Below are 23,243 nucleotides of genomic sequence, written 5' to 3' on the forward strand. Positions count from 1 at the left end.
CCGAGTCATGTTACTGAGAGCGGCTCCATTGTGCTGATCTTACCATTCGAATGCGGCTGGAGCTTTGGGACCATTTGGGGCCATTGACTCGGATTCTTTGTGCGGCAGGGTTGGCTGTCAAGGGCAGCAGACGGTATTCAGCCAAGTGACTCCATTAGAGCTAATGAGGTCGAGGGCGCGAGCTGTGGGTGGCCACACTTTTGTTAGCACTGCCACTCCACAAAATACTAATAATAATAATAATAATAATAATAGTAATAATAATAATGAACCTGTAAAATGTTAATTCTTTTTTTGCAGTACACTTTCACTATCCTAATGCTAATGTCTGTGTGCAGGTGAATCAACAAGTCATATCCCGGCTTAAGAGCTAACAAAGCACGCCAGACGCACGGCTACAATTCTAAGCCAACATCCTGGCACGGCGATACCAATCACGTTCTAAGAATCTGCGCATATGAAAGACTACGGTTTATCTTCCCTTCTCCGCGGAGGACACGGATTGCTTTATCGGGCTGAGGAGAGTGGTTATGAGTCAATAAGGCCCTTGTTTGGTGTTGACAAGGAGCTTTCCGCGTAATCTGTCTGTCTGTCAGGGCGCCAACAGGCACTTCCCCTCCAAGATGGATCCCTTCAGGACTGCTGGGTGGGGCTCCTCCTGGCAGGTGCCAGCCCTGGAACAGCTCCAGAGAGCGCTAAGCTGCGAAGAGCCTTTAATTCTTAAAATAAATAAGGACGCTGTGTGTACTTATATGTGTGTGCGCTACGTCCCGCTCAAACATGGGCTGAGGGGATTTTCTGCCAACGTGACTGCAGGGTGCACAACTGCATTTCTGGAGGGCTGGTGTTTTGGTTTTGGGGGGGGGGTCGCAGGTCTATGATGAGACACATCGACCCCCTGCAACCGAATCCCCCCCCCACTCTCGGTGACACCAAATTTTGATCCAAATTTCCAGGTTGTTTTTTTTTTTTTTTTTGCGGTATAGAGCAATGTTGGTTCACTCCTATGCTGGACCACAATAAAAAAATTCACCAAGGTATACGTACCACCTGCAGCTGTAACTTGTGACAAAGACATCAGATTGAACAAATGATTCGACTGATTTTTAAAAAAAATAACAGCGTTTGGCACAACATTGTTTAAAAAGACTGGCCCTTGGGCCTCCTTTTAGGATAGCTATTACAGGCCGTGCAGCAGTGCAGGATCAGCAAAAGAGCAATAAAACATCTGCGTGGACCTGGCAAGCTCTGGTCCTTGGCTCTTTGAATGTTGTTTTTTTTTTCTTTCCTTGTTAATCTTATCTGCTAATAAATATTATGTATATGAAACCAGCCAAGAGCATGTAGCCAGGAGGCCTGCATACCACGCTCACACACAGCACACAGTACGCCCAGAGAATCGGTCCTTGTTTTTGTTTGGCGCTGTTTACGAAAGCGTCACACGGCGCTTCACGGCCAGCCTGGCGAGCGCATCCGTTTCCAGGCCGCAGTTCCAGAGCTGCTCAACCCAGCCCGGGTATATCCTGTATTAGAGACAGGTGTTGAACGGAGTTAAAAAGGTAATTCAGGACTTGCTTTTAAAGACCAAAGCGGTTTCTGCTTCCTGTTTGATCCGGGGGAAGGTCATTCCATAGCTCAGGAGCCCCGAAGCTAAAAGTCCTGCTGCCACTTGTAAGTTCTGATATTTTTTGGCACGGGGAGATGGTTCCTATCATGTGATCGCAGCCTCCTATCCGGTTCACAGACCAGCACACGTATGCTGAGCAAAATCCATGTCATGTTTTATAGGCTGGTAGCAAGTTTTCGTAATCAGCTATAGTAGTTAATCGGGAGCCAACCAACGTTCCATGTGATATGCAAGTTATGTGTCACCATGGTAACATCCGGACTGAATAAATGTCCGTGATGTGTACTGTGAAACAGTAGAACGCATTCACTCAGATTGCCCTGTGAATCTTTTCTTTATCCAAACCCACACTGCAGGGGAATGTGTGGTTAACTGGGAGGCAGCGCTATCCGCGGAAATTTGCCCAGGCTGACATTTCAATACTACTGTCAGAGTACACTCCAGTAACCTCCCTGCTTCTTATTTCATGGTTTCCCATTTTTATGGTCGCGCATTGCACAAATATCCGTGGGAAATATTTCCTTTAATGGCTCAAATGTCTTGGTAGTATGTCACAACAGCGTTGCTCTATTGTTCGGAGAGAGACCCCTCTAAACGCGGATTCTGCCCGACGCAGACACACACAGACCATGAGCTGCAGGCCGGGCGTTCGATTTTTAAAGAGACTGAAAGCCGGGTCAGTTTTAACTGCGCCAACGTCCGCGCTGAAGAGCCGGTATACTGAATGTATACCGCTGAAGAACCTGCTGCTATACGTCCCAAAGCAGCAGGGAAACGAAAGGCCATCGGCTTGCAGAACATAACAAAGTGGTGTCATTTTACGCCTCATTTTCAGCTGAATTCCTCCCAAAACAGCTGCAGGGGTAGCTCTCTTCAACCAACAGTCTGAAGATATAATCCACTCCAATCCATTAGTCAAACTGGGAACAGTAGCTGCGGCATTTAACTGTGTATGTTCAGCATTTGAGATTAGTTCGATAACTAATGTTTCATCATATGGGTCTTATAAGAGTTCCTGTGTTTTGTTGTGTTTTGTGTGAACATTGTATGTGATTAGCCCTTGTGTTGTATAAGTATTGCAGTGCAGTCTGTCTTGTACTGTATGCTGTCTATGTATGTGATATTGTTTCTAATATAATATAAAATAAAATAAAATGAATTCACATAAGAATACTTAAAAATATGAATACCCTTCCGGAAGGTAGGCCTTATTTAGAGTCGGAGTGGTGAGTTATGTAATCTCCCTACACACCTAACCACAGACCCAAAAGCAGGGGGAAAACTCCAGGGGAAGCCAGGAGGATAGTTCCTTCAGGGAAAAAGCTGTTATCTCCTTGACAGTTCTTCTCAAGCCACCCCCGTGCTGTATAAAGTTTGCCATTCTGTTTCTAATCATTAAATATTCGGTTCCAAGAAGATTAAATGACTTTCTGAAAAAGCTTGACTACCATTGAGTCTTCATCTTGTTAGAGGAGAGCTAATCTTCTGCATAGTTTCCATTAACATCAAAGAACAGGACTGAGCCGGGCAGTCCTGCAGAAGCCCACAGCAGGACCAGCCTCAGTCATGCCTGGCTCAAATACATATTTGATGTTTTTTAACGCTTTGCATGCTGGCAAACTTCCCAGAGAACTTCTCAGAAAATATGTTACTAATCAAAACCTAGCAATGATATGAAAGAGATATTTTGTTCCGAATGGCGGTGAAAATAGATGTCTCTTTTAAAAATTGCCAGTAATCAGCAGGGATTTCTCTAGGGTCAAAAGTTTCATATTATTTTTAAATAATAATTTGACCAAAGTCCCAATGACCAAATGACCCAAATCAGTTGGCTCTGTGCCATCTAGCTGTTCTTGAAGCTTCCACAGAGAGCAAACGTGTTCCTAGGATGTCATAACCCTGAGCCAGGCCTGAGAAAAAACGATAAATGCCTAGTGTTGTGGCAGAAAATTCGATCATATTTACGTGAAGCCATATGGTTCAGCTGGGCACTGTAATCTATTTTTGCTGCGGGGAACACTGGGAAATGTACCTATATTAGTCCAGTTTCTGGATATCCCTTCATCTATACCTTAAAGTTACAATGGCCATAGAATATTATTCAGTTTTGTCATTCTAGTTAAAGGGTCAGTTCACCCTCTGTGGTTTTGATACTTCTGTTTACATATATGTCTTGAATTTGCCCAGGCAATTTTTGTGTGCAGTGAATTATATTTAATAGTATTTTCAATCAGAATAATTTCCTATTGTGTGTGCAACTGGAGACTTTTGTACTCAAGGAAAGAAGTACTGGCACAACGTAAAAACAAACAATTATGCTTATTATTGTGAGTAAACACTATACAATAACCCTGTTCTAATTTAAATCCTCTGGAAACAAAATGTCCCAGTACAAGCTGCTTCAGATTTATACGAAGTGCATTTGCTTTACTGTGAAACCCTGAATGACCTACACTTGCAACTGTAAAGCCAGCAGGTCATCAGAAACATCTCGAAAAGTATGAAAAATATCTCATTGCTCAGAAAAACTGATACTAAAATATTATATATTTTTTAACTGAACTATCCCCTGTGGATTGTGATCTATTGTATGAGGAATGGAATGTTTTTTAAATCTGCTATTTCAATGCGAATATTTTGAAAAGACCTCTGAAATGCACGCTACAGTATGACTCTGGTGGCTGCATGATAGCCATCATTGATGCTGTCAGTAAGGTTGCATGTAACATAGCTGGAACATTCTTAAGTGGCAGGACCCGTTTAGCACAATATGTTCCAAGGCGATTTCGGGAACTTTCCCATCATAATGTTATCTCACAGCCAAATGATAATCTACCCGGAATGTTCCTCGCTGTTCTTGAAACTTTTTTTTTTTTTTTTTTTTTGCTAGCTCTCAGCTGTTGTGGTAAACTAAAATAGTATTTCATTCCAGTGCATTACAGACCTTTACATAACAAGGTCATAGATGATATTGTAAGGGGAGTTATTTTACCAAAGTGAGAATTATGTCCTCCTACCAAAAATGAATCTTTATAGTAATACAATATCTTATTAAAAGTCACGCCACTGGCCTTGCAGAAACTTGGCTTCTGCCCTGGCACCTATTAATTTTCTAGATTATTCTATTCAGCTTGCTTCTCCCTCATCCAAACGAAGGGGGGGAAAAAGACATTCTCAAAAGCTTTGATTCCACAGTGAGTCACACATTCATTCACATGTCATCAATGATGACATCACCCGTTCTGAAACCATGGCAAACTCCGCAGCAACAAAGTGTTAGCGGATGAGCGCGGTGCCATCGGGGTGGTGGAAATTAATCCGCAAAGCTCCGTGCGCCTTTTCGCCGAATCGCTCGACGGTCAGTGACGCACTGGCACACGATTCAAAAGCTCTCGTGGTTTCAGTCTTCCATTCCAGAGGAACGTCGAGGCCTGAGGGGTTGTGATCTCAGAGACTTGCCTCTGATGAACCCGAGGTCACACACAGCACAGAGAGCAACACATAGAGCCAAAGTATTCACAGAATGTTTGGTAGATTATTAAGTTATGGAATCATTAGTTTGTAAACGATAAAACAAAAAAACTTGCATTTTATGGACTCTGCACGTCGCATCCTTAAAATATTTAGTCATATGATATCTTCAGTTATATTTCAATTTTGGTTTAGTTTTGTTATTTTCTGAGCTGATTTCTGACATGACATTGTGTGACATCTGGATGTATAGTGAAGACAGTGTAGCAGTGAAATGCGCAGGCCTACTGGCCTACAGAGCAAAGTAATCTAACCCTCTGGTAGCTAACACCCGCTGAGAGACTGCACATTCTGCACAGAATTCAGTTTCCCTTTGAGAGAAACCAAATCATGATACATGACAGCAGCTCCTCAGCCAAGCCACAGAAGTGAAGCATCCAATAAGTTATTGTTTGTAAGGCCTGGATTCGATATGTACACCATTTAATTCATCGTGTGACAGCTGTGATGGCAGCATTTCACAAATTTGAAATGGCGTACGTGATTCTCATTCTGAGGTCTGAGATAATGCAGTCAACACCCTTGGAGCAGGGTAGCGCAAGGTCTGATGTTTCAGGATCTCCTGCTAACTTCTGCTTTTAATTACTCAATCAGACCAATCATTTATTTCAGATAAGTCATGCACTACAGCTGCGCATGTATCCCTGATGAAAACACTGACTATGGTCCCATATAGGAGTAAACAGACATGCTGGTGTATGCAGCTGTTTCAGAAATTAGGCCAGAGTAATTAGTTGGATGAAGCAAGAGCACACCACACACATCGGACCTCCAGGAAAGCACCACGGCCCAAATGCAACACCTTCTCTGCTCAGCAACCCAACCGCGATGCTAACATTGGATGGCGACGTCTGAAATGGCCGACATCAGTGGTAACCTACCCTGTTCCTGGAGATCTACTGTCCTGTAGGTTTTCTTTTCAACCCTAATTTGGCATACCTGACTCTACCAATTAGCAGCTGACAATCAGTAGCTGTTGAAGGACAGGTGCTTTGTTCGGGTTGGAGTGAAAACCTACAGGACAGTAGATCTCCAGGAGCAGGGCTGGTTACCACTGGCCTACATGATTCTCAGCCTCTAGGCAGGTATGACTGAACCAGGCCCATTTCTACTGAGCGATGTCACCTCAAAGCTATGCAAAGGGCAGGTGATGGCAATAGGAGGCCTGCACTGTTCCCACAGGCACCAGGGTTAGGGTTAGAGTTAGGGTTAGCGCAGGTTAACCTCAGCCTGACAGCGAAGTGGCTGATTATTCCAGAACCTTCCACTCCCGGTTCCCTCTCTGTTTGAATAAAATATGAATTCCTGCGAAATCTTGCTTGGTCAGTGGTAAGGGGAAATGTGCGGTGTTGGGAAGAATGTTGAGCAGGGCTCGGGGGCAGCTGCTGCGCAGATGGAAGCACATGTGCGGGTCCTGGAGAACGGAGAGTGCTAAGCATACACCAGGGCTCCTACACAGCAGGCTGCCATGCACACACACAGTTAAAGAGTTCCTGTGGCTCACTTAAAGAGTTCCTGTGGCTCAATCTAAACCGACTTCACGTTGAGAATGCTCTGCTGTCAACCAACCCCGGTGCAGCGCTGTCCTTACTTATAGGTTCTGTTTACCTAGCAGCGCTATTTGCGTTCATGTGTAGCAATGTTTAAGTTGTTTTTGGCCAATCTCGGTTTCAACTTTTTAAAAAAGTGTACAGTCAGGTCTTAAGGTCTTAACCTTAGCTTTTTTTCTCTTTTTTTAATTCAAAATGAAAACATATTAAAATGGAATAAAATAATATTGGAGTCATGTACCCTTATCGGTTAGCCAGGCTAGTATTCTATACTGCACTGGGCCTTTTATAATCCACCAGTTCTCTCCCAGCAAGACGCCAGCACAGCCTGCTCCTATCACCACAGCTACTCCACTGCAGTACCCACATTATCATCCAGCAGTCCAGTGATGAAAGCCAACTACATGCGCGTGTGCTGTTAGATCCGTGTTCTTGGCTACTGGCATGCGCTTATCTACGATTATCTATCTATTCTACTCTTTAACTTGCCTAAAAATGTGGCAGAAGCACATCGCTCAACAGTAACAGCATACAGTTTGACAGATTTTACTTTTTTTTTTATTTATGAAAGTAATATCCATAAATGCTCACCGACAGTAATGCACAATTGAGGATGACTATTAAGGCATATCAGAAATATCAGTGCCTGTGACACAAAATGAATTAACTTTTATATTATTGGAAATGATCTAACGTGATAAAATGAACATGTGTATGCTTTCTGCAAGTCATCCAGCCATCCATTTAAGCAAACTTCCTTCTGTTTGATAGAAGCCTGACATATAGAACTTCACATAGAAATTTGAAATTTTTCCTTTATTTTGATCTGACAATTTTGGATTGGAATTAACAATCTGAATTTGCTTGCATCTATTTGAATCATTTTTCCAATTCATGATAAAAGCTCTTTATTTTAAATCTTTGATACATTTTTGATAATGTCCAAAGGAATCAAATATATATCATAAAAGGCAAATGTTTCAAATGTTTTTGGCTTCATGAGATGTTTGCATTTTAAATTGTTCATTTGTCCTTCAGGTAGTCATAGTTTAATGATGAAATTTTCTTACTAAGGAAAGAACCAATATTGCTAATGTTCCGAGTGTATTTTGAATCAGGACTGGCAGTGAAAAATGACACTCTGTATGCAGGGAAATAATTAAGGCTCCTTCCCGTTTCAGTAGTTTAAGTGGGACAATGTGTTTAAAGGGATAGTTCACGTACTGTAGTTTGTTCTATATTATTTCAGTTTTAGTGCAAGTTTTCGATAGGCCCCGACAGTTTTCCTGTAAAGGCACGGTGGGTGATAAAGCTGCACAAGGAGGTTCCCGAGGTGTACTTTCTTACTTTGGGCCAGGAATCCCTGAATTTCCTGTAGAACTGTAAAGCTGGCAGGTTGCCGGAAACACCTGAAAATATTTACAATCCTTAGTGACACGCAACAACCGTCTGGGCAAGTCATAAACATACAGTGCGCGGATAATACGTCGTTAAAAACAAAGCAAACTATCCCACTATCCCTTTAACGTCCTTGTTTAATTCACCTGAACGCCGCCTGTAAACAGCGACCAGGCTGAGATGCACTGCATTCATCCGCGTGAAGCCAGAGCCCAGTCAGTGTTCCCAGTTCGCTGTCATGAGTGCCGTACGGGGTGCAGCTCGTGCAGTTCCCAAACAATCGACAAACCTCAAAACTGTTTCTTTTACAAACGCCGCTCCCTCCGTTCGTCCATTCGGCTCCGAGCGCGACGTCCGTTTCCACGGCCCGCGTTTCCGAGCGTTCGCCGGCGCACTGCGCTTCAAACGCCCGAAGCCAGAGGAGAACTTCCCCCGTAGAGTTCCCACCTCCGTTTCATTCATTTCTTTCCCGTACCCCAGACCTGAGTAAAATCAAAAACAACGGAAGGTGAACTGAGGACTGAGTTCTCAGAGTTTCTGACAATGCACAGATCGTGTTACAGGAATGCATTTAAAAGCACATTAGGCCAAATCCCTTCAAACATGAGTGCCAAACACATCACTACACACCATCTGTGCTTTTGATATTAGCGTTTGTATTTTTACGGCATTATAATTTTATCTTTATTTCACAAAGCTGTTGAAAAGAAATTTGTGACAGTTCCCTCAATACATCGGGTAAATACTGGAAGAATTACAAGACTTCATCCCAAGTAATCTTTCAGAAATATCTTCTAGATATCTTCTTAATATCTTAAAGAAGCAAAGTCTTTGCATTTTTGCAAACTGTTTGCCATTGTCTGTGGTTATGAATAATGTCAGTTGTCTTCACGTACCTTTGAAAGTGTGTTATTTCTACAATAGGTTAGGTTTCAGTGTGTGAGAATCTGTTCAAATAAGGCATGTGGAGCATATTGTAGTGTCCTTCCATACTTCCAGGAGGTTATGCTGGATCACAAATATGGAGTGTGCATATGGGTTGTTGTAATGTAGTGGTAATGTGTGGATTATGGGTATTCAGGGTGTGGGTTTGTGTGTGTATGGGGGGGGTGTAATGTAGTGGTAATGTGTGGATTATGGGTATTCAGGGTGTGGGTTTGTGTGTGTGTGGGGGGAGGGGGGGCAATGTAGTGTTAGAGTGTGTTATTCCAGCGGGCTGTGTTTAAAGATGACAGACCCTGAACGCGTATGTGTGTGCGTGTGCGTGTGTCGCAGGGTACGGCACAGAGCGAGGGAGGGGCAGTCCTGATGGCAGCCGACTGGGGCGTGGCCCGTACCAGACGAGCGCTCTAGGAGCCCGGCAGGGGGCCACACTTCACCTGGAGACATTCCACAGGTGAGGGCGCTCGAGCGAGACCTCCTGTGGGGCGTGCTGCCGTGAGAACCGCAACCTGGCCGGGCGGACAACATCAGCCACCAGAAAAAGCACATCTACAAAACCGATCAGAAAAGCTACCTAGCATGATGCTAACCACACAGACTGCTGTGGTTTATTCAGTAAAACTGAATTCAATGCTATCCATACCAGAACCTTCTTTTTTTATGTGCTCCGGTATAGATGTGAAGTTATTTCTGAGCCACATTCAATGCCAAATTAACCAAATGGTTTATTAAATTAAAATGTACCCAGATTTATAACTGAACTAGGCAGCGATTCACATTTTTATCATAATGGAATTTCCCGAAGTGCTTTGTTGAATGACACTGATTAACTAGCCAAATAAATATGTAATGTTTCACTTACCCTGTGTTCTGCTAACACAATTTGTGGAAAATTGCTAAATATTGATCTCATATAAGCAGAAAATGTACATCAATGTACTTGCCAACTACTGGTAAGAGAATCCCTTTCTGGTTAGACTAGGAAAGTGCAATGTTGAGCCAAATTTAGAAGTCATGGCGGGTGGAATTTTTATTTACAGTTGCATCAGCAACATTTTGTTTTATTTCTAGACATATGGGCATATTCATCACTGAGGAGTGAAAGAAATGAAAGTAATACTGAAGGTGCTTGATGTTTGCTCCACCATTTTTTTGCATCATGGACAGAGACAGCAACAGCACCCACGACTTCCTTCAGGAAGCAAGGCTCCCTTTAGGGCCAGAGACGTGACCATTAGCAAGAAATTTGCCGTATTAGTCGAGACAAGTCCCTGCAGCTTCAGTGCCGCGAGATGACATGTGAAACATTCTCCAACTGTCAGTTGAGCTTTAAAAGCATGTGAGGATCTGGCTACAGTCTGGGTGGCTGAGATTTCCCACAGTACAGTGGCGACAATATCGCTGATTAATTTAGCTGGAGGAGATAATCCTAGAAACTCACTCTCACTTTCTCACCCTTCCGTGTCTGCAGTGAATGACAGGAATGTTTTGTTTTTTTTAAAACCGCACAGTGAATGTTCCAGCAAAGACGCCACTGAACAGTGCCTGCTGGGTTCCGTGTAGTTAAGATCGCATTTTAAAAATAACATCCCTTTTACAATTACGCTGACAAGAAACTCAACTTACGTGAACAGTTTATTTGTTATTTTTTCACTTAGCGTACAACCGCAATCGTAGAGATGAAGGCGAAGCCAAAATTAATTCCAAAACTTTAGACTAGAAGGCTATGTTTACCAAAAATGTTTATCAAAACAATGTAAAGGAACGATTTCAGGTCATGACTGACAATGAACTAATATTCATGGTTTTTATGCTATTTATGTAATAACTGCTTCAAGATTTTATGATCAGCATATGTGGGCATGCAAGGGAATGTCTGGGAAGTTAAGGAAGGGTGTGTTTGTATAGGCTTAACGTCGGGTCCCAATTAGAAAGGGATTTGCAGACGTGCTCTTATAGTGATCTGCAGTGATGTATGGGGACTGCCGTCTCCACCAAACGGATAAATGCGGATACTTGTCCCAGCATGCCAACAAATTGCGAAACCATCAATCCAAGGCCTCACTCTCAGCGCTGTGTCTGTTGCTATGGCAATGGAGCCAACACAGCCCCCCCACCCCGGCCCACACATGTACCGCTGTCTGTCTTACTGCAAGAGTCTTCCCTCAGTCCCGTTTATATTTGAGGACACATCTTCACTCAGTCCTGTTCACATCTAAGGAAACATCTTCTCTCAGTCCTGTTTACATCTAAGGAAACATCTTCTCTCAGTCCTGTTTACATCTGAGGACACATCTTCTCTCAGTCCTGTTTACATCTGAGGAAACATCTTCTCTCAGTCCTCTTTACATCTGAGAAAACATCTTCTCTCAGTCCAGTTTACATCTAAGGAAAACCTTTTGTTTTTTCTCTCAACATCATTTCTGCTCAGCTGCATGATAGGCTGATATTCCATGAGACATTTTTCTGTACCCATCCAATCCCCAGACATACAGTAAATACAGGGCCTGACCCTTTTAAATATCGCATATAAAAACAATATTAAAATCATTTCATCAGCCCGGAGAAACACAAGATGAGTGTGTACAAATTCAAGCAAGCATTATCTTTGATTGTTGTACCACGTATGCCATACTATAGAGGCATTATACCAGTAATACAGAATGGCAATATAGCACCATATATTACAGTTCACAACTAAAAGTTGAGTTACTTACATTAATAAAAACCAAAAGGAGCAACTTTTAGAAGACTGTAAATATTATTATTTTTTTATTATTATTAATTCATTTTGCAAAAGGCAAGTAATTTTCTGCATTCGGAGAGGAATGCTTTACCATATCTTCTCTTGACCACAAATGCACTTATAGACTGAAACTTTGCAATGGCAATGTACAAAATGATTCTGTGTCAAAGGTTAGGGTTAGGGTTAGGGTTAGGGTTAAAGAAAGACAAGATCTGCGTAACAAGTTGTACAATGTCACTCTTATGGAATCTAGAGCATTTTTGTTTAGTCTGGTTAGGAAGCCATAACAACTTAAGCGCTCTTCATTACAAGGTAGCCGAATGAGAGTGCCTTCCCGAATGACTCACCTTTCAGTGTGACGTTCAGTGCTGGCAGCCCTGCACTGAAACAGATTCCACACAATGCACTCGTCCTCGTCACTTATTCCAGTCCAAACTGCATTCACAAATTACACACGTGCGGTTTACTATCTTCACCGCACAAAGACGCTTCTTTGAGGATGGCAGGCTTATGCCAATTCCAGTTTACATTGTTGAAGAATTGACAGTCTACCTGTAGCACGCCATTTACAACACGAAAGTAAATTTTTACTGTAACACGTTTTGTTCTCGAATATTTCAGCCTTATACTTGCTCATGAAAAGCGCCTGAAAAATACAGAAAACTGTATTGAGGGAGGAGTAATATTCAACAAGATTCTCAGTCAGCATTTAAAAGTAATCATTAAAGAATTTTGCAGTGTACAGGGAGATAAAAATCTTATTTAATGCTAACAGATTCCATTAAGTGGCTAGTTAATGAGTTAATGTAAATCAGCCCACCGGTAGTTTTCAGGAGTGCATTTCAGTTGCACACAGACCCCAAAAGAAGGGAAAGCACACAGCGCAAGACATTTTCCACAGAAGTGGTTTTTCCGTTTGCGCCAGACACCGAAATTCAGTTAAGGGTTGGAAGTGTGTTTGTTTTACTGCTGCGTCGGTGACTCAGTGGCAAAACAATAGCGGGCCAAAATGCCTCAGAAACAATGAATGGTGTGGACATAACTTCGTCGTGGAGGAATGGCAGGAAAGCAATTTTCCCTCCTCAGACGACCGCAGGAAGGCAATGCTCTGAGGACATTTTTCCAGACACTGAAGCGCCTTATTCAATTTAGCCAGGCCCGGATTTCCCCAGGGGACCTTACCCCACGCAACTGCACTGCTGCCCTTGCTCTGGCCTCCTCCAACCTGCTCCGTTTGTTTCGTTTGTTTTGTTTGTTTTGTTTGTCTTCGTCTGGCCGCACTGAACAGTCCTCTCTCTTCCCCTCTGTCTCCAGGACGTGTGCCCATGAGTTCGTCGACGCTGGTCCTGCTCTTCCTGATCAGCGTCCAGGCTGTACTGAACATGGGAGAGGGGGCGGGGCATGACGCGGCGGCTCGCGCCAAGGCGCCGGCGGGGCCCGCGGCGGCCGGCGAGCGACGGCAGGACGCGCGCTCTCACTCCATCCCCACGGTGGACCCCAAACTCTTCAACAAGCGGCGCTACCGCTCGCCACGCGTGCTCTTCAGCGTGCTGCCGCCCGACGCGGACGAGGGCGCCGCCCGGGGCGGGGCGGGGCCGGGGGCGGGGGCGGGGGCCAGGGTGAGGCGGCGGGCGGGGCAGCCCCAGCACCGCGGCGAGTACTCGGTGTGCGACAGCATCAGCAACTGGGTGGGCAACAAGACCAAGGCCACGGACATTTCGGGCAACGAGGTGACGGTGCTGCCCGACGTCAACATCAACAACGTGATTAAGAAGCAGTTCTTCTTCGAGACCACGTGCCGCGGAAACACCCGCTCGGGCTCGGCCGCGGGCTGCCGGGGGATCGACAGCCGCCACTGGAACTCATACTGCACCAACACGCACACCTACGTGCGGGCGCTCACCTCCTTCAAGGACCTGGTGGCCTTCCGGCTCATTCGCATAAACGCCGCCTGTGTGTGTGTACTCAGTCGCAAGTCCTGGAGACACTGACCCCCCCACCCCCCCCCCAAATACCCCCCCATCCCGTCCTGCCCCATCACAGAGCCATGCGCCCCCACCCCCACCCCAGATCCGCAATCAAACCTCCGAAACAGCCACATCTGCCTTAATGCCAACAAACTGACCCCTCTGCCGACACCCAGCCCCCCCACCCCCTCCCCCGCCCTACCTCACTCTGTAAATTATTGGTTGTTTTAAGTTATGAGGACTGCATGTCATATTTATAGTTTATACAGTCAAAACACTAAATATATATATAAATATATATGTATAAATATACAAAAAAGAAACCAAGCTTTTGTTGTGTTGTTGTTGACATTGTTATTTATTAAACGCATTGGTACGTGCCTAGAGTATGGCTGTTGTTTATAAATCAACCAGGGCAGGTAGCAGGAAGGTCTGCTGGTGACCAAAGGCCAGAGGTCACAAATAAGTCACGTGTCAAGTTCATGACCTTACTGTATCGCGAGCCTGACCAGGCCAACACTGATGTGAGATCAGTTTGCCCAACTTCTGGGGAGGTGCTCTGACAATAAGCCACTGGCCCGAATCACTGTTCCATGGAGGCGGAGCATCAACCGAGGGTGGCCATTCAAGCCAAACACTGGATGAAACTTGCTACAGCCAATCGGATTGCAGGAAACCAGTCTCAAAAACTATTACCTCAATTTTCAGATGCTCTTGAAGTAAAAAACTTGTCCTATGTATCCTAATGACCTAATGACTTTCAACCTCAGCGTCCAATAGGATGTAGTTGTGTGTGTTCTACATGCTCCAAAACATATACATACATTTTGGTACTGCAACCTACAAGCACAAACACTATGAGGTAGGCTCAAATACAGACACTAATATACTATATACAAGTCGACACATCAAAATGTATTTCAATGAATCACAATTTCTGTTTCATTGGAAACACAGAAAGATTTTCAAATGACTAATCAATGTTTTGACAACCATTGAAATGCCATTGACATGCCATGAAATGCATTTGTTACACGATGATATGTAATAGTCTTCTAAAGCAAAGACACTGCATTGCTGTTCCAAACGTGGTATTAGAACACATGCACACAGGCACACAAGCATGCAGACACACAAAAAACATTAAGAGATAAATTAAGGTTGGCAGTTCAGAGCAAGACTTTTTTAAAATTCATAACCACTGCTCAAATGTCAGAAATACTCGCAGAACATTTATGAGAACTTCTGTTTCAAGATACAAAGATTCTGGCCATTAAATAAATAAAAAAGGGTATTAAATCAAAGTGTATCTGAGATTGCTTACACTCTCCATCAAAATTACAGGGAAAATTGTAGTTTCTGCATGAAACGCAAAACCTTCACACGGAGGTATACAAACACATTGACACAAATAAGGTTTAAAACACTGCTATGGGGTGTAAACAAAGGCACCGTCATGCATGTACGTACACGCATGCACGCACATGCACAACGACCCACAGGTGCTCTTGTGAAAATACATCAAAGGCAGGATAATGATGGCTCTCCATGTGCAGGTTTCTTGGGGTCCGGTCACTGCACAGCTAAAGGTCAGGTGGGCGCAGGTTCTGTGGGGTCCGGTCACTGCAGAGCTAAAGGTCAGGTGGGCGCAGGTCCGGTCACTGCAGAGCTAAAGGTCAGGAGGGCGCAGGTTCCAGTCACTGCAGAGCTAAAGGTCAGGAGGGCGCAGGTTCCAGTCACTGCAGAGCTAAAGGTCAGGAGGGCGCAGGTTCCAGTCACTGCAGAGCTAAAGGTCAGGTGGGCGTAGGTTCCGGTCACTGCGGAGCTAAAGGTCAGGTGGGCCCAGGTCTGGTCACTGCAGAGCTAAAGGTCAGGAGGTCACAGGTTCCGGTCACTGCGGAGCTAAAAGTCAGGTGGGCGTAGGTTCCGGTCACTGTAGGGCTAGAGGTCAGGTGGGCGCAGGTTCCGGTCACTGCGGAGCTAAAGGTCAGGTGGGCGCAGGTTCTGTGGGGTCTGGTCACTGTGGACCTAAAGGCCAGGTGGGCGTAGGTCTGGTCACTGTGGAGCTAAAGGTCAGGTGGGCGCAGGTTCCGGTCACTGCAGAGCTAAAGGTCAGGAGGGCGCAGGTCTGGTCACTGTGGAGCTAAAGGTCAGGAGGGCGCAGGTTCCGGTCAGTGTGGAACTAAAGGTCAGGAGGGCGCAGATTCCAGTCACTGTGGAGCTAAAGGTCAGGAGGGCACAGGTTCCGGTCACTGTGGAGCTAAAGGTCAGGTGGGCGCTATGGTAACGAGGTTACGCCTAACATCTGTAATGAAAACGTTCCATTTCAGAGGTCAGCCTGGTGGGGAACGCAGCCTTTGCGAAACACCTCACCATTACAGAGGATGTGAGGATGAATCTGCAGGCGGATATAGGGTTCAGACACAGACAGCGTTAAGGTACCAGCCATTCAGCACCAGGCCCAGTCAGACACAGACAGCGTTAAGGTACCAGCCATTCAGCACCAGGCCCAGTCAGACACAGACAGCGTTAAGGTACCAGCCATTCAGCACCAGGCCCAGTCAGCACCAGGCCCAGTCAGACACATTTGGTTCTCTACCAGATTCCTTAATTCCTGGAAACCATGGCAAAAAAAAGACCAGAAACACATTTAGCCTAATTCAATTTAATCACGTTGAGGGGGGAAAAATTCATTTTTGTTCCACAGACAAAGTAAGCCTCATGTAGTCACAGCTTTGCGGGCCCACAGAAAGGGGAGGAGTGAACAGATGAATTTCCGGCTCGTTGCCAGGTAGCACAAAGTGCAAAATAAAGCGGCATTAGCATGCTGGCAAACACAGCTGCTCGCTGTGCGCTCCCTCTCTCTCTCTCTCTCACTCTTTCACTCCTCCCTCTCTCACTCACTTACTCACACTCTCTGGTAAATGTATTGCATTTATATAGCGCTTTTATCCAAAGCTTCACAATTGATTGACACAATTGACACCAACGGTGAAAGGCTGCCATGCAAGGTACCAATCAGCTCATTGGGAGCAATTAGGGGTTAGGTGTCTTGCTCAGGGACACATCGACACACCCAGGGCGGGGGATCGAACCGGCAACCCTCCGACTGCCAGACAACCGCTCTTACCTCCTGAGCTCTCTCTCTCTCTCTCTCTCTCTCACACACACAATCCATCTCTCTCTTTCTCTCACTCACTCACTCACTCCTCTCTCTCTCTGACTTTCTCTCTCTCAGGGAGGATCCCAGGTCTTTGCTGGGACCTGCCACGCTCTCCAGCTTTCACTGCTGTGTTAAATCTGGATGACACATCCCATGCGTCACAAATTCCAGGGATGGCTCTCGCACGCCAAAACTGCTTTTATCGGTTTCGTTTCTTTTTTTTTAAAGGAGGGAAAAACATGGCACAAGGACAGCATCATCGACTGGAGTTTCTGCAAATGCAGAAAAATAAACTACCGCAATCACCATTAAAACCGCAATTACCATTCCACACCAAATTACCATTCCACACTAAATTACCATTCAACACCAAATTACCATTCCACACCAAATTACCATTCAACACCAAATTACCATTCCACAACAAATTACCATTTCACACCAAATTACCATTTAACACCAAATTACCATTCAACACCAAATTACCATTCAACACCAAATTACCATTCCACACCAAATTACCATTCCACACCAAATTACCATTTAACACCAAATTACCATTCCACACCAAATTACCATTCCACACCAAATTACCATTCAACAACAAATTACCATTCCACACCAAATTACCATTCAACACCAAATTACCATTCCACACCAAATTACCATTCCACAACAAATTACCATTCCACAACAAAGTGCCATTCCACACCAAATTACCATTTAACACCAAATTACCATTCAACACCAAATTACCATTCAACAACAAATTACCATTTAACACCAAATTACCATTCCATGCCAAATTACCATTCAACACCAAATTACCATCCCACACCAAATTACAATTTAACACTGCTGCTGAACTCAAACATGCAAAAATACTGACTTATCAATACTGACAACGTGCACCTTGTGTGATGTGCAATTAATGACATCACCCCGTACTGCACGCGGCACCCAAAAAATTAGAATCGGTTCTTCAAGCAGAACATGGTTTACGGTTCTGAACAGACCACTACCTTAGTATGTTGTGTTAACACACAGAAACTACTGCATTATCACTTAAGCATTTAAAATGAGGACTTCCTTTGGGACTGCATTTTGAAACCAGTTTTAGTGCAAGACGACATCTTTTTAGCACATTATCACCCTGCAACAGTCTCATAGAGAAGCAGGCGAGCGGAAATGCTGCTAATTACACGATCAAAAGAGAAAAAACAACTTGTTTACAGGAGTTCTCCAAGGAGCCAATCATCAAAGCAGAACAGAAAGTTGCGTTGAAAACTAGGGCAGAAACTGGAAGCTTCACGAAAGTCCCAAAGGCCCTTTGAATGCGCTCATTTTAACAGAACTGTCATAGGGTTTTTTCTCTCCTTTTTTGCCAGCACAACAAGACTCTCTCAAGTTCTCTCAGTGATATCTTACACCTGCCTGGGAGGCACAGTGCATATTGGGATTCTGGGAGGCACAGTGCATGTTGGGAGGTACAGTGCATGCTGGGTTTCTGGCAGGCACAGTGCATGCTGGGTTTCTGGCAGGCACGGTGCATGATTGGAGGCAGAGTGCATGCTGAGAGGCACAGTGCCTGTTGGGAGGGACAGTGCATGCTGGGATTCTGGGAGGCACAGTGCATGCTGGAAGGCAGAGTACATGCTGAGAGGCACAGTGCATGCTGGGAGGTAGAGTGCATGCTGGGATTCTGGGAGGCACAGTTCATGCTGGAAGGCAGAGTGCATGCTGAGAGGCACAGTGCATGCTGGAAGGCAGAGTGCATGCTGAGAGGCACAGTGCATGCTGGGAGGTAGAGCGCATGCTGGGATTTTGGGAGGCACAGTGCATGCTGGAAGGCAGAGTGCATGCTGAGAGGCACAGTGCATGCTGGGAGGTAGAGTGCATGCTGGGATTCTGGGAGGCACAGTGCATGCTGGAAGGCAGAGTGCATGCTGAGAGGCACAGTGCATGCTGGGAGGTAGAGTGCATGCTGGGATTTTGGGAGGCACAGTGCATGCTGGAAGGCAGAGTGCATGCTGAGAGGCACAGTGCATGCTGGGAGGTAGAGTGCATGCTGGGATTCTGGGAGGCACAGTGCATGCTGGAAGGCAGAGTGCATGCTGAGAGGCACAGTGCATGCTGGAAGGCAGAGTGCATGCTGAGAGGCACAGTGCATGCTGGAAGGCAGAGTGCATGCTGAGAGGCACAGTGCATGCTGGGAGGTAGAGTGCATGCTGGGATTTTGGGAGGCACAGTGCATGCTGGAAGGCAGAGTGCATGCTGAGAGGCACAGTGCATGCTGGGAGGTAGAGTGCATGCTGGGATTCTGGGAGGCACAGTGCATGCTGGAAGGCAGAGTGCATGCTGAGAGGCACAGTGCATGCTGGAAGGCAGAGTGCATGCTGAGAGGCAGAGTGCATGCTGGGATTCTGGGAGGCACAGTGCATGCTGGGATTCTGGGAGGCACAGTGCATGCTGGGAGGCAGAGTGCATGGTGTGGGGGGGGGGGGGGGGGGAGTTGGGGGAAAGTGCCCAGGGTGGATTTTTAAAGGTCCAGAATGGTCCCTGTGTGGTGGAACAGCAAATATCCCGAGTGGTGAACATCAAGTCATGCTGTAGGAATAAATCCAGTCTCCCACGTCTTAATGATAATCCATTACACCAATCAACTGATGATCTGATGATCGTAATACAGATTATACTAAAATAAAAAGAACCATTTGACACCCCTTTTATTTTTTATCCCTTTGTTTATATTCCACGTCTTACGGCCATGACCAGAGCTAAAAACTATTGGCATGTAGCTGTGCATTAATACATGAAGAATATAAAAGAAAAAGACATTTTCAAAAATAAGTAAAACAGCTGAGAAGCAACATCAAGAATGTATGGCTCTACTATGTTTGAGCAACAAGGCTCTACAGGTCAAAAATAAAGCTTTTCTCTCATATTCCCATCTAACGGTTAAAGTGGAAGAACTTCTGAGCCACGCGGGTACATGAAGATGACCAGGAGTAAGACCTCGGTATTCCTGGGTTGCCTGGCTGGAAACTGGAGTTAAATCAGTAAGACACTTCAATGAAGTGCTTTTGCTGCGGCCACTGTGAAACTTCCAGTGGGCTATCTCTGTATTCCTCGGTTTACATAAAGTCTTTCAGGGTCAATCTGTTGTTGTTCGTTTCAGGAATCCTGTTAGAAACGTTCCAGCTGCAGGTTTTACGACCACGCGAACCGAGAGACGGGCCGAGCTCACCGGGGACGTTTCTGAGCGCCGCCCTCGCTCCTGAACCCCAACACCTGCTCCGTGTGAGAGAGGACTGAACATCTGCCGGGATAGGAACTCCTGCCAAAAATTGGACACACAACCTCTTTATGACACCACAGCTAAATCTTCACGCCCGAGTTGAATAAATGTTATATGTGAATGTAGTTACGGTCCTATTGTTGCTATGACAACTGCCTAATGTCGCTATATTAATGTGCTTTGATGTATTTATTATTTAATGAATCGATCGATTTCAGCGTTTTTAACAGTAATCATCATGCAATTGCATGCCCTGGCACATGCTTGCAATACAGTGCCTCCAGAAAGTATTCAGACCCCTTCACTTTTTCCACATTTTGTTAAAAAAACCTTATAAAATGGATTAAATTCTTTTTTATTCTCTTTAATCTACACACAATACCCTATAATGACAAAGGTTTTTAGAAATTTCTGCAAACTTATTAAAAAATTAAAAACTGAAATATCACATTTACATAAGTATTCAGACCCTTTGCTATGAAACTCAAAATTGAGCTCAGGTGCATCCTGTTTCCATTGATCCTACTTGAGATGTTTCTACAACTTGATTGGATTCCACCTGTGGTAAATTCAATTGATTGGACATGATTTGGAAAGGCACACACCTGTTTATATAAGGTCCCACAGGGAGGTGACCAAGAACCCGATGGCCACTCTGACAGAGCTCCAGAGTTCCTCTGTGGAGATGGGAGAACCTTCCAGAAGGACAACCATCTCTGCAGCACTCCACCAATCAGGCCTTCATGGTGGCCAGACGGAAGCCACTCCACAGTAAAAGGCACATGACAGCACACTTGGAGTTTTCCAAAAGGCACCTAAAGGACTCTCAGACCATGAGAAACAAGATTCTCTGGTCTGATGAAACCAAGATTGAACTCTTTGGTCGCAATGCCAAGCATCACATCTGAAGAGAAACCAGGCACCGCTCATCACCTGGCCAATACCATCCCTACGGTGAAGCATGGTGGTGGCAGCATCATGCTGTGGGGATGTTTTTCAGTGGCAGGAACTGAGAGACTAGTCAGGATTGAGGGAAAGATGAACAGAGCAAAGTACAGAGAGATCCTTAATGAAAACTTGCACCAGAGCGCTCAGGACCTCAGACCGGGGCAACGGTTAACCTTCCAACTGGACAACGACCCTAAGCACACAGCCAAGACAACGCAGGAGTGGTTTCAGGACAAGTCTATGACTGTCCTTGAGTGGCCCAGCCAGAGCTCGTACTTGAACCCAAACAAACAACTCTGGAGAGACCTGAAAATAGCTGTGCAGCAATGCTCCCCATCTAACCTGATAAAGCTTGAGAGGATCTACAGAGAAGAATGGGAGAAATACCCCAAATACAGGTGTGCCAAACTTGTAGCTCGAAGACTGGAGGCTGTAATTGCTGCCAAAGGTGCCTCAACAAAGTACTGAGTAAAGGGCCAGAATACTTACCTAAATGTGATATTTTAGCTTTTTATTTGTAAAAATTTCTAAAACCCAGTTTTTTCTTTGACATTATGGGGTATTGTGTGTAGATTGATGAGAATAAAAATGAATGTAATCCATTTTTGAATAAGGCTGTAACGCAACAAAATGTGGAAAAAGTGATGGGGTTTGAATTATTTCCGAAGGCACTGTATGCCTAACATTTAAACTTTTAAAACTTGTAACTTGATTCTGGGCAATGTATCCCATGAACATTCCCATCTGGCACTGTGTGAATCGTAGTACACAAGCAAATGAATATAGCCCCATGTCATCAGCAACACGAGCAAGGCTGATTTGTATTCCTGAACACGGATTTAATCAGCAATACATCACGACGGACTTCCGGCCTTTTCACACTTCGTTGTCTGCCTGCGTCAGCTGCGGAAATCCTTTGCGTAGCTCGCGCCGAACTGCAGAGCAAAAAGACACGTGGGCAACCTACATCCAAATGCGAGAAAATTTAATGATTTTTTAAAAAGAGGTCATAATTTTGTTTCGTAAGGCAACATATCTCTCCGTAAAATAATTCATTATAATGTATATAATTAACATTATGTATGTAATTAACGTTATTAAGGGGGGAAAAACGGTAGATGATTTGAAAATGTATTTCCACCCTCCATTGCACACCTACAATCAGGTTTAAGGGACTATACCGGGTAAAGGGAACGAGCAAAGATGACCTCTCCTGGCTGACCAGTACCATCTAGTGGCAAAAAGTTTACAGGTGACAATGAAGCAGAAAGGCGACCTGCAACAATTCTGAAGAGCTGGCATTTGTTTGTGGTCTGAATTTACTTGAAGTAACTCAAAAGCCGTGCGTGCACTGACGTTACATGCATCCAGTGGCTGTACGGGTGTATATTACAAAGCATTTAAAAAATAACATTTCCGTTGGACTCATTTCCTATGGCTCACTCTGCACTACGAACTTTACACCCCCTACTTCATTAGTCTTTGGAAGTACATAGCGCGCGCCACTTAATAGCTGAGAAGAAAACAAGCTCTGACGAAACCAAAAATTATATTTACATGAATAATTGTGAATTTCCATTGTAGAACGGACCTGTACAATCTCCGGAAACACAACATCACAGCCGAAAACTTCTTTTTGGTTTTTTTTTTTTTCTTTCCCAACTTGGATGAGTTTCTTGGTTCAAACCACAAACCCCTAATTCACACACAATAGCCTTAGCAAAGTTGGCAGGTGATCAGAGACTTCTGTAAGTATCAAAACTATCCTTCATCACACACTAAAACTGTCAAGGTCAATCAAAAGCAACATGAAACAGAAATGAAATATTTTTGAAGACAGGTTAATTCAAATGTATGAGTTGAAATGAATGTACATTAAACCATTACACATAACATATCTAAAGTATTAACTCAATACCCCATGAAAATGTAGGCCTAATGGTAAAGCATACTTTGATAGAAAAACATTACTGGGAAAACGCCTTTCGTATTTAAGCAAGCATTACGTCCGGTTATTGGACGTGTAACTGGAATAGTTTGACAGACATGTCATTATCCTGAATCCTGAATTCT

At 44.6% G+C, this 23,243-nt stretch overlaps 1 protein-coding gene across 1 annotated transcript in view; it reads left to right on the forward strand.

Annotated features, from left to right (window-relative positions):
- Positions 1 to 13,790, forward strand: part of ngfa (nerve growth factor a (beta polypeptide)) — a 34,270-nt gene extending 20,480 nt beyond the window's left edge. Inside the window, exons 2-3 of the mRNA XM_035383449.1 lie at positions 9,382 to 9,502; positions 13,109 to 13,790. Of these exons, the coding sequence (XP_035239340.1) occupies positions 13,120 to 13,785 (666 nt within the window). The 5' untranslated portion in view covers positions 9,382 to 9,502; positions 13,109 to 13,119 and the 3' untranslated portion in view covers positions 13,786 to 13,790. The remainder of the gene's footprint in view (positions 1 to 9,381; positions 9,503 to 13,108) is intronic.
- The last annotated feature ends 9,453 nt before the right edge of the window (positions 13,791 to 23,243 follow it).

Source organism: Anguilla anguilla, chromosome 11, assembly GCF_013347855.1.
Source record: "Anguilla anguilla isolate fAngAng1 chromosome 11, fAngAng1.pri, whole genome shotgun sequence".
In the NCBI taxonomy this organism is placed as follows: Eukaryota; Metazoa; Chordata; class Actinopteri; order Anguilliformes; family Anguillidae; genus Anguilla; species Anguilla anguilla.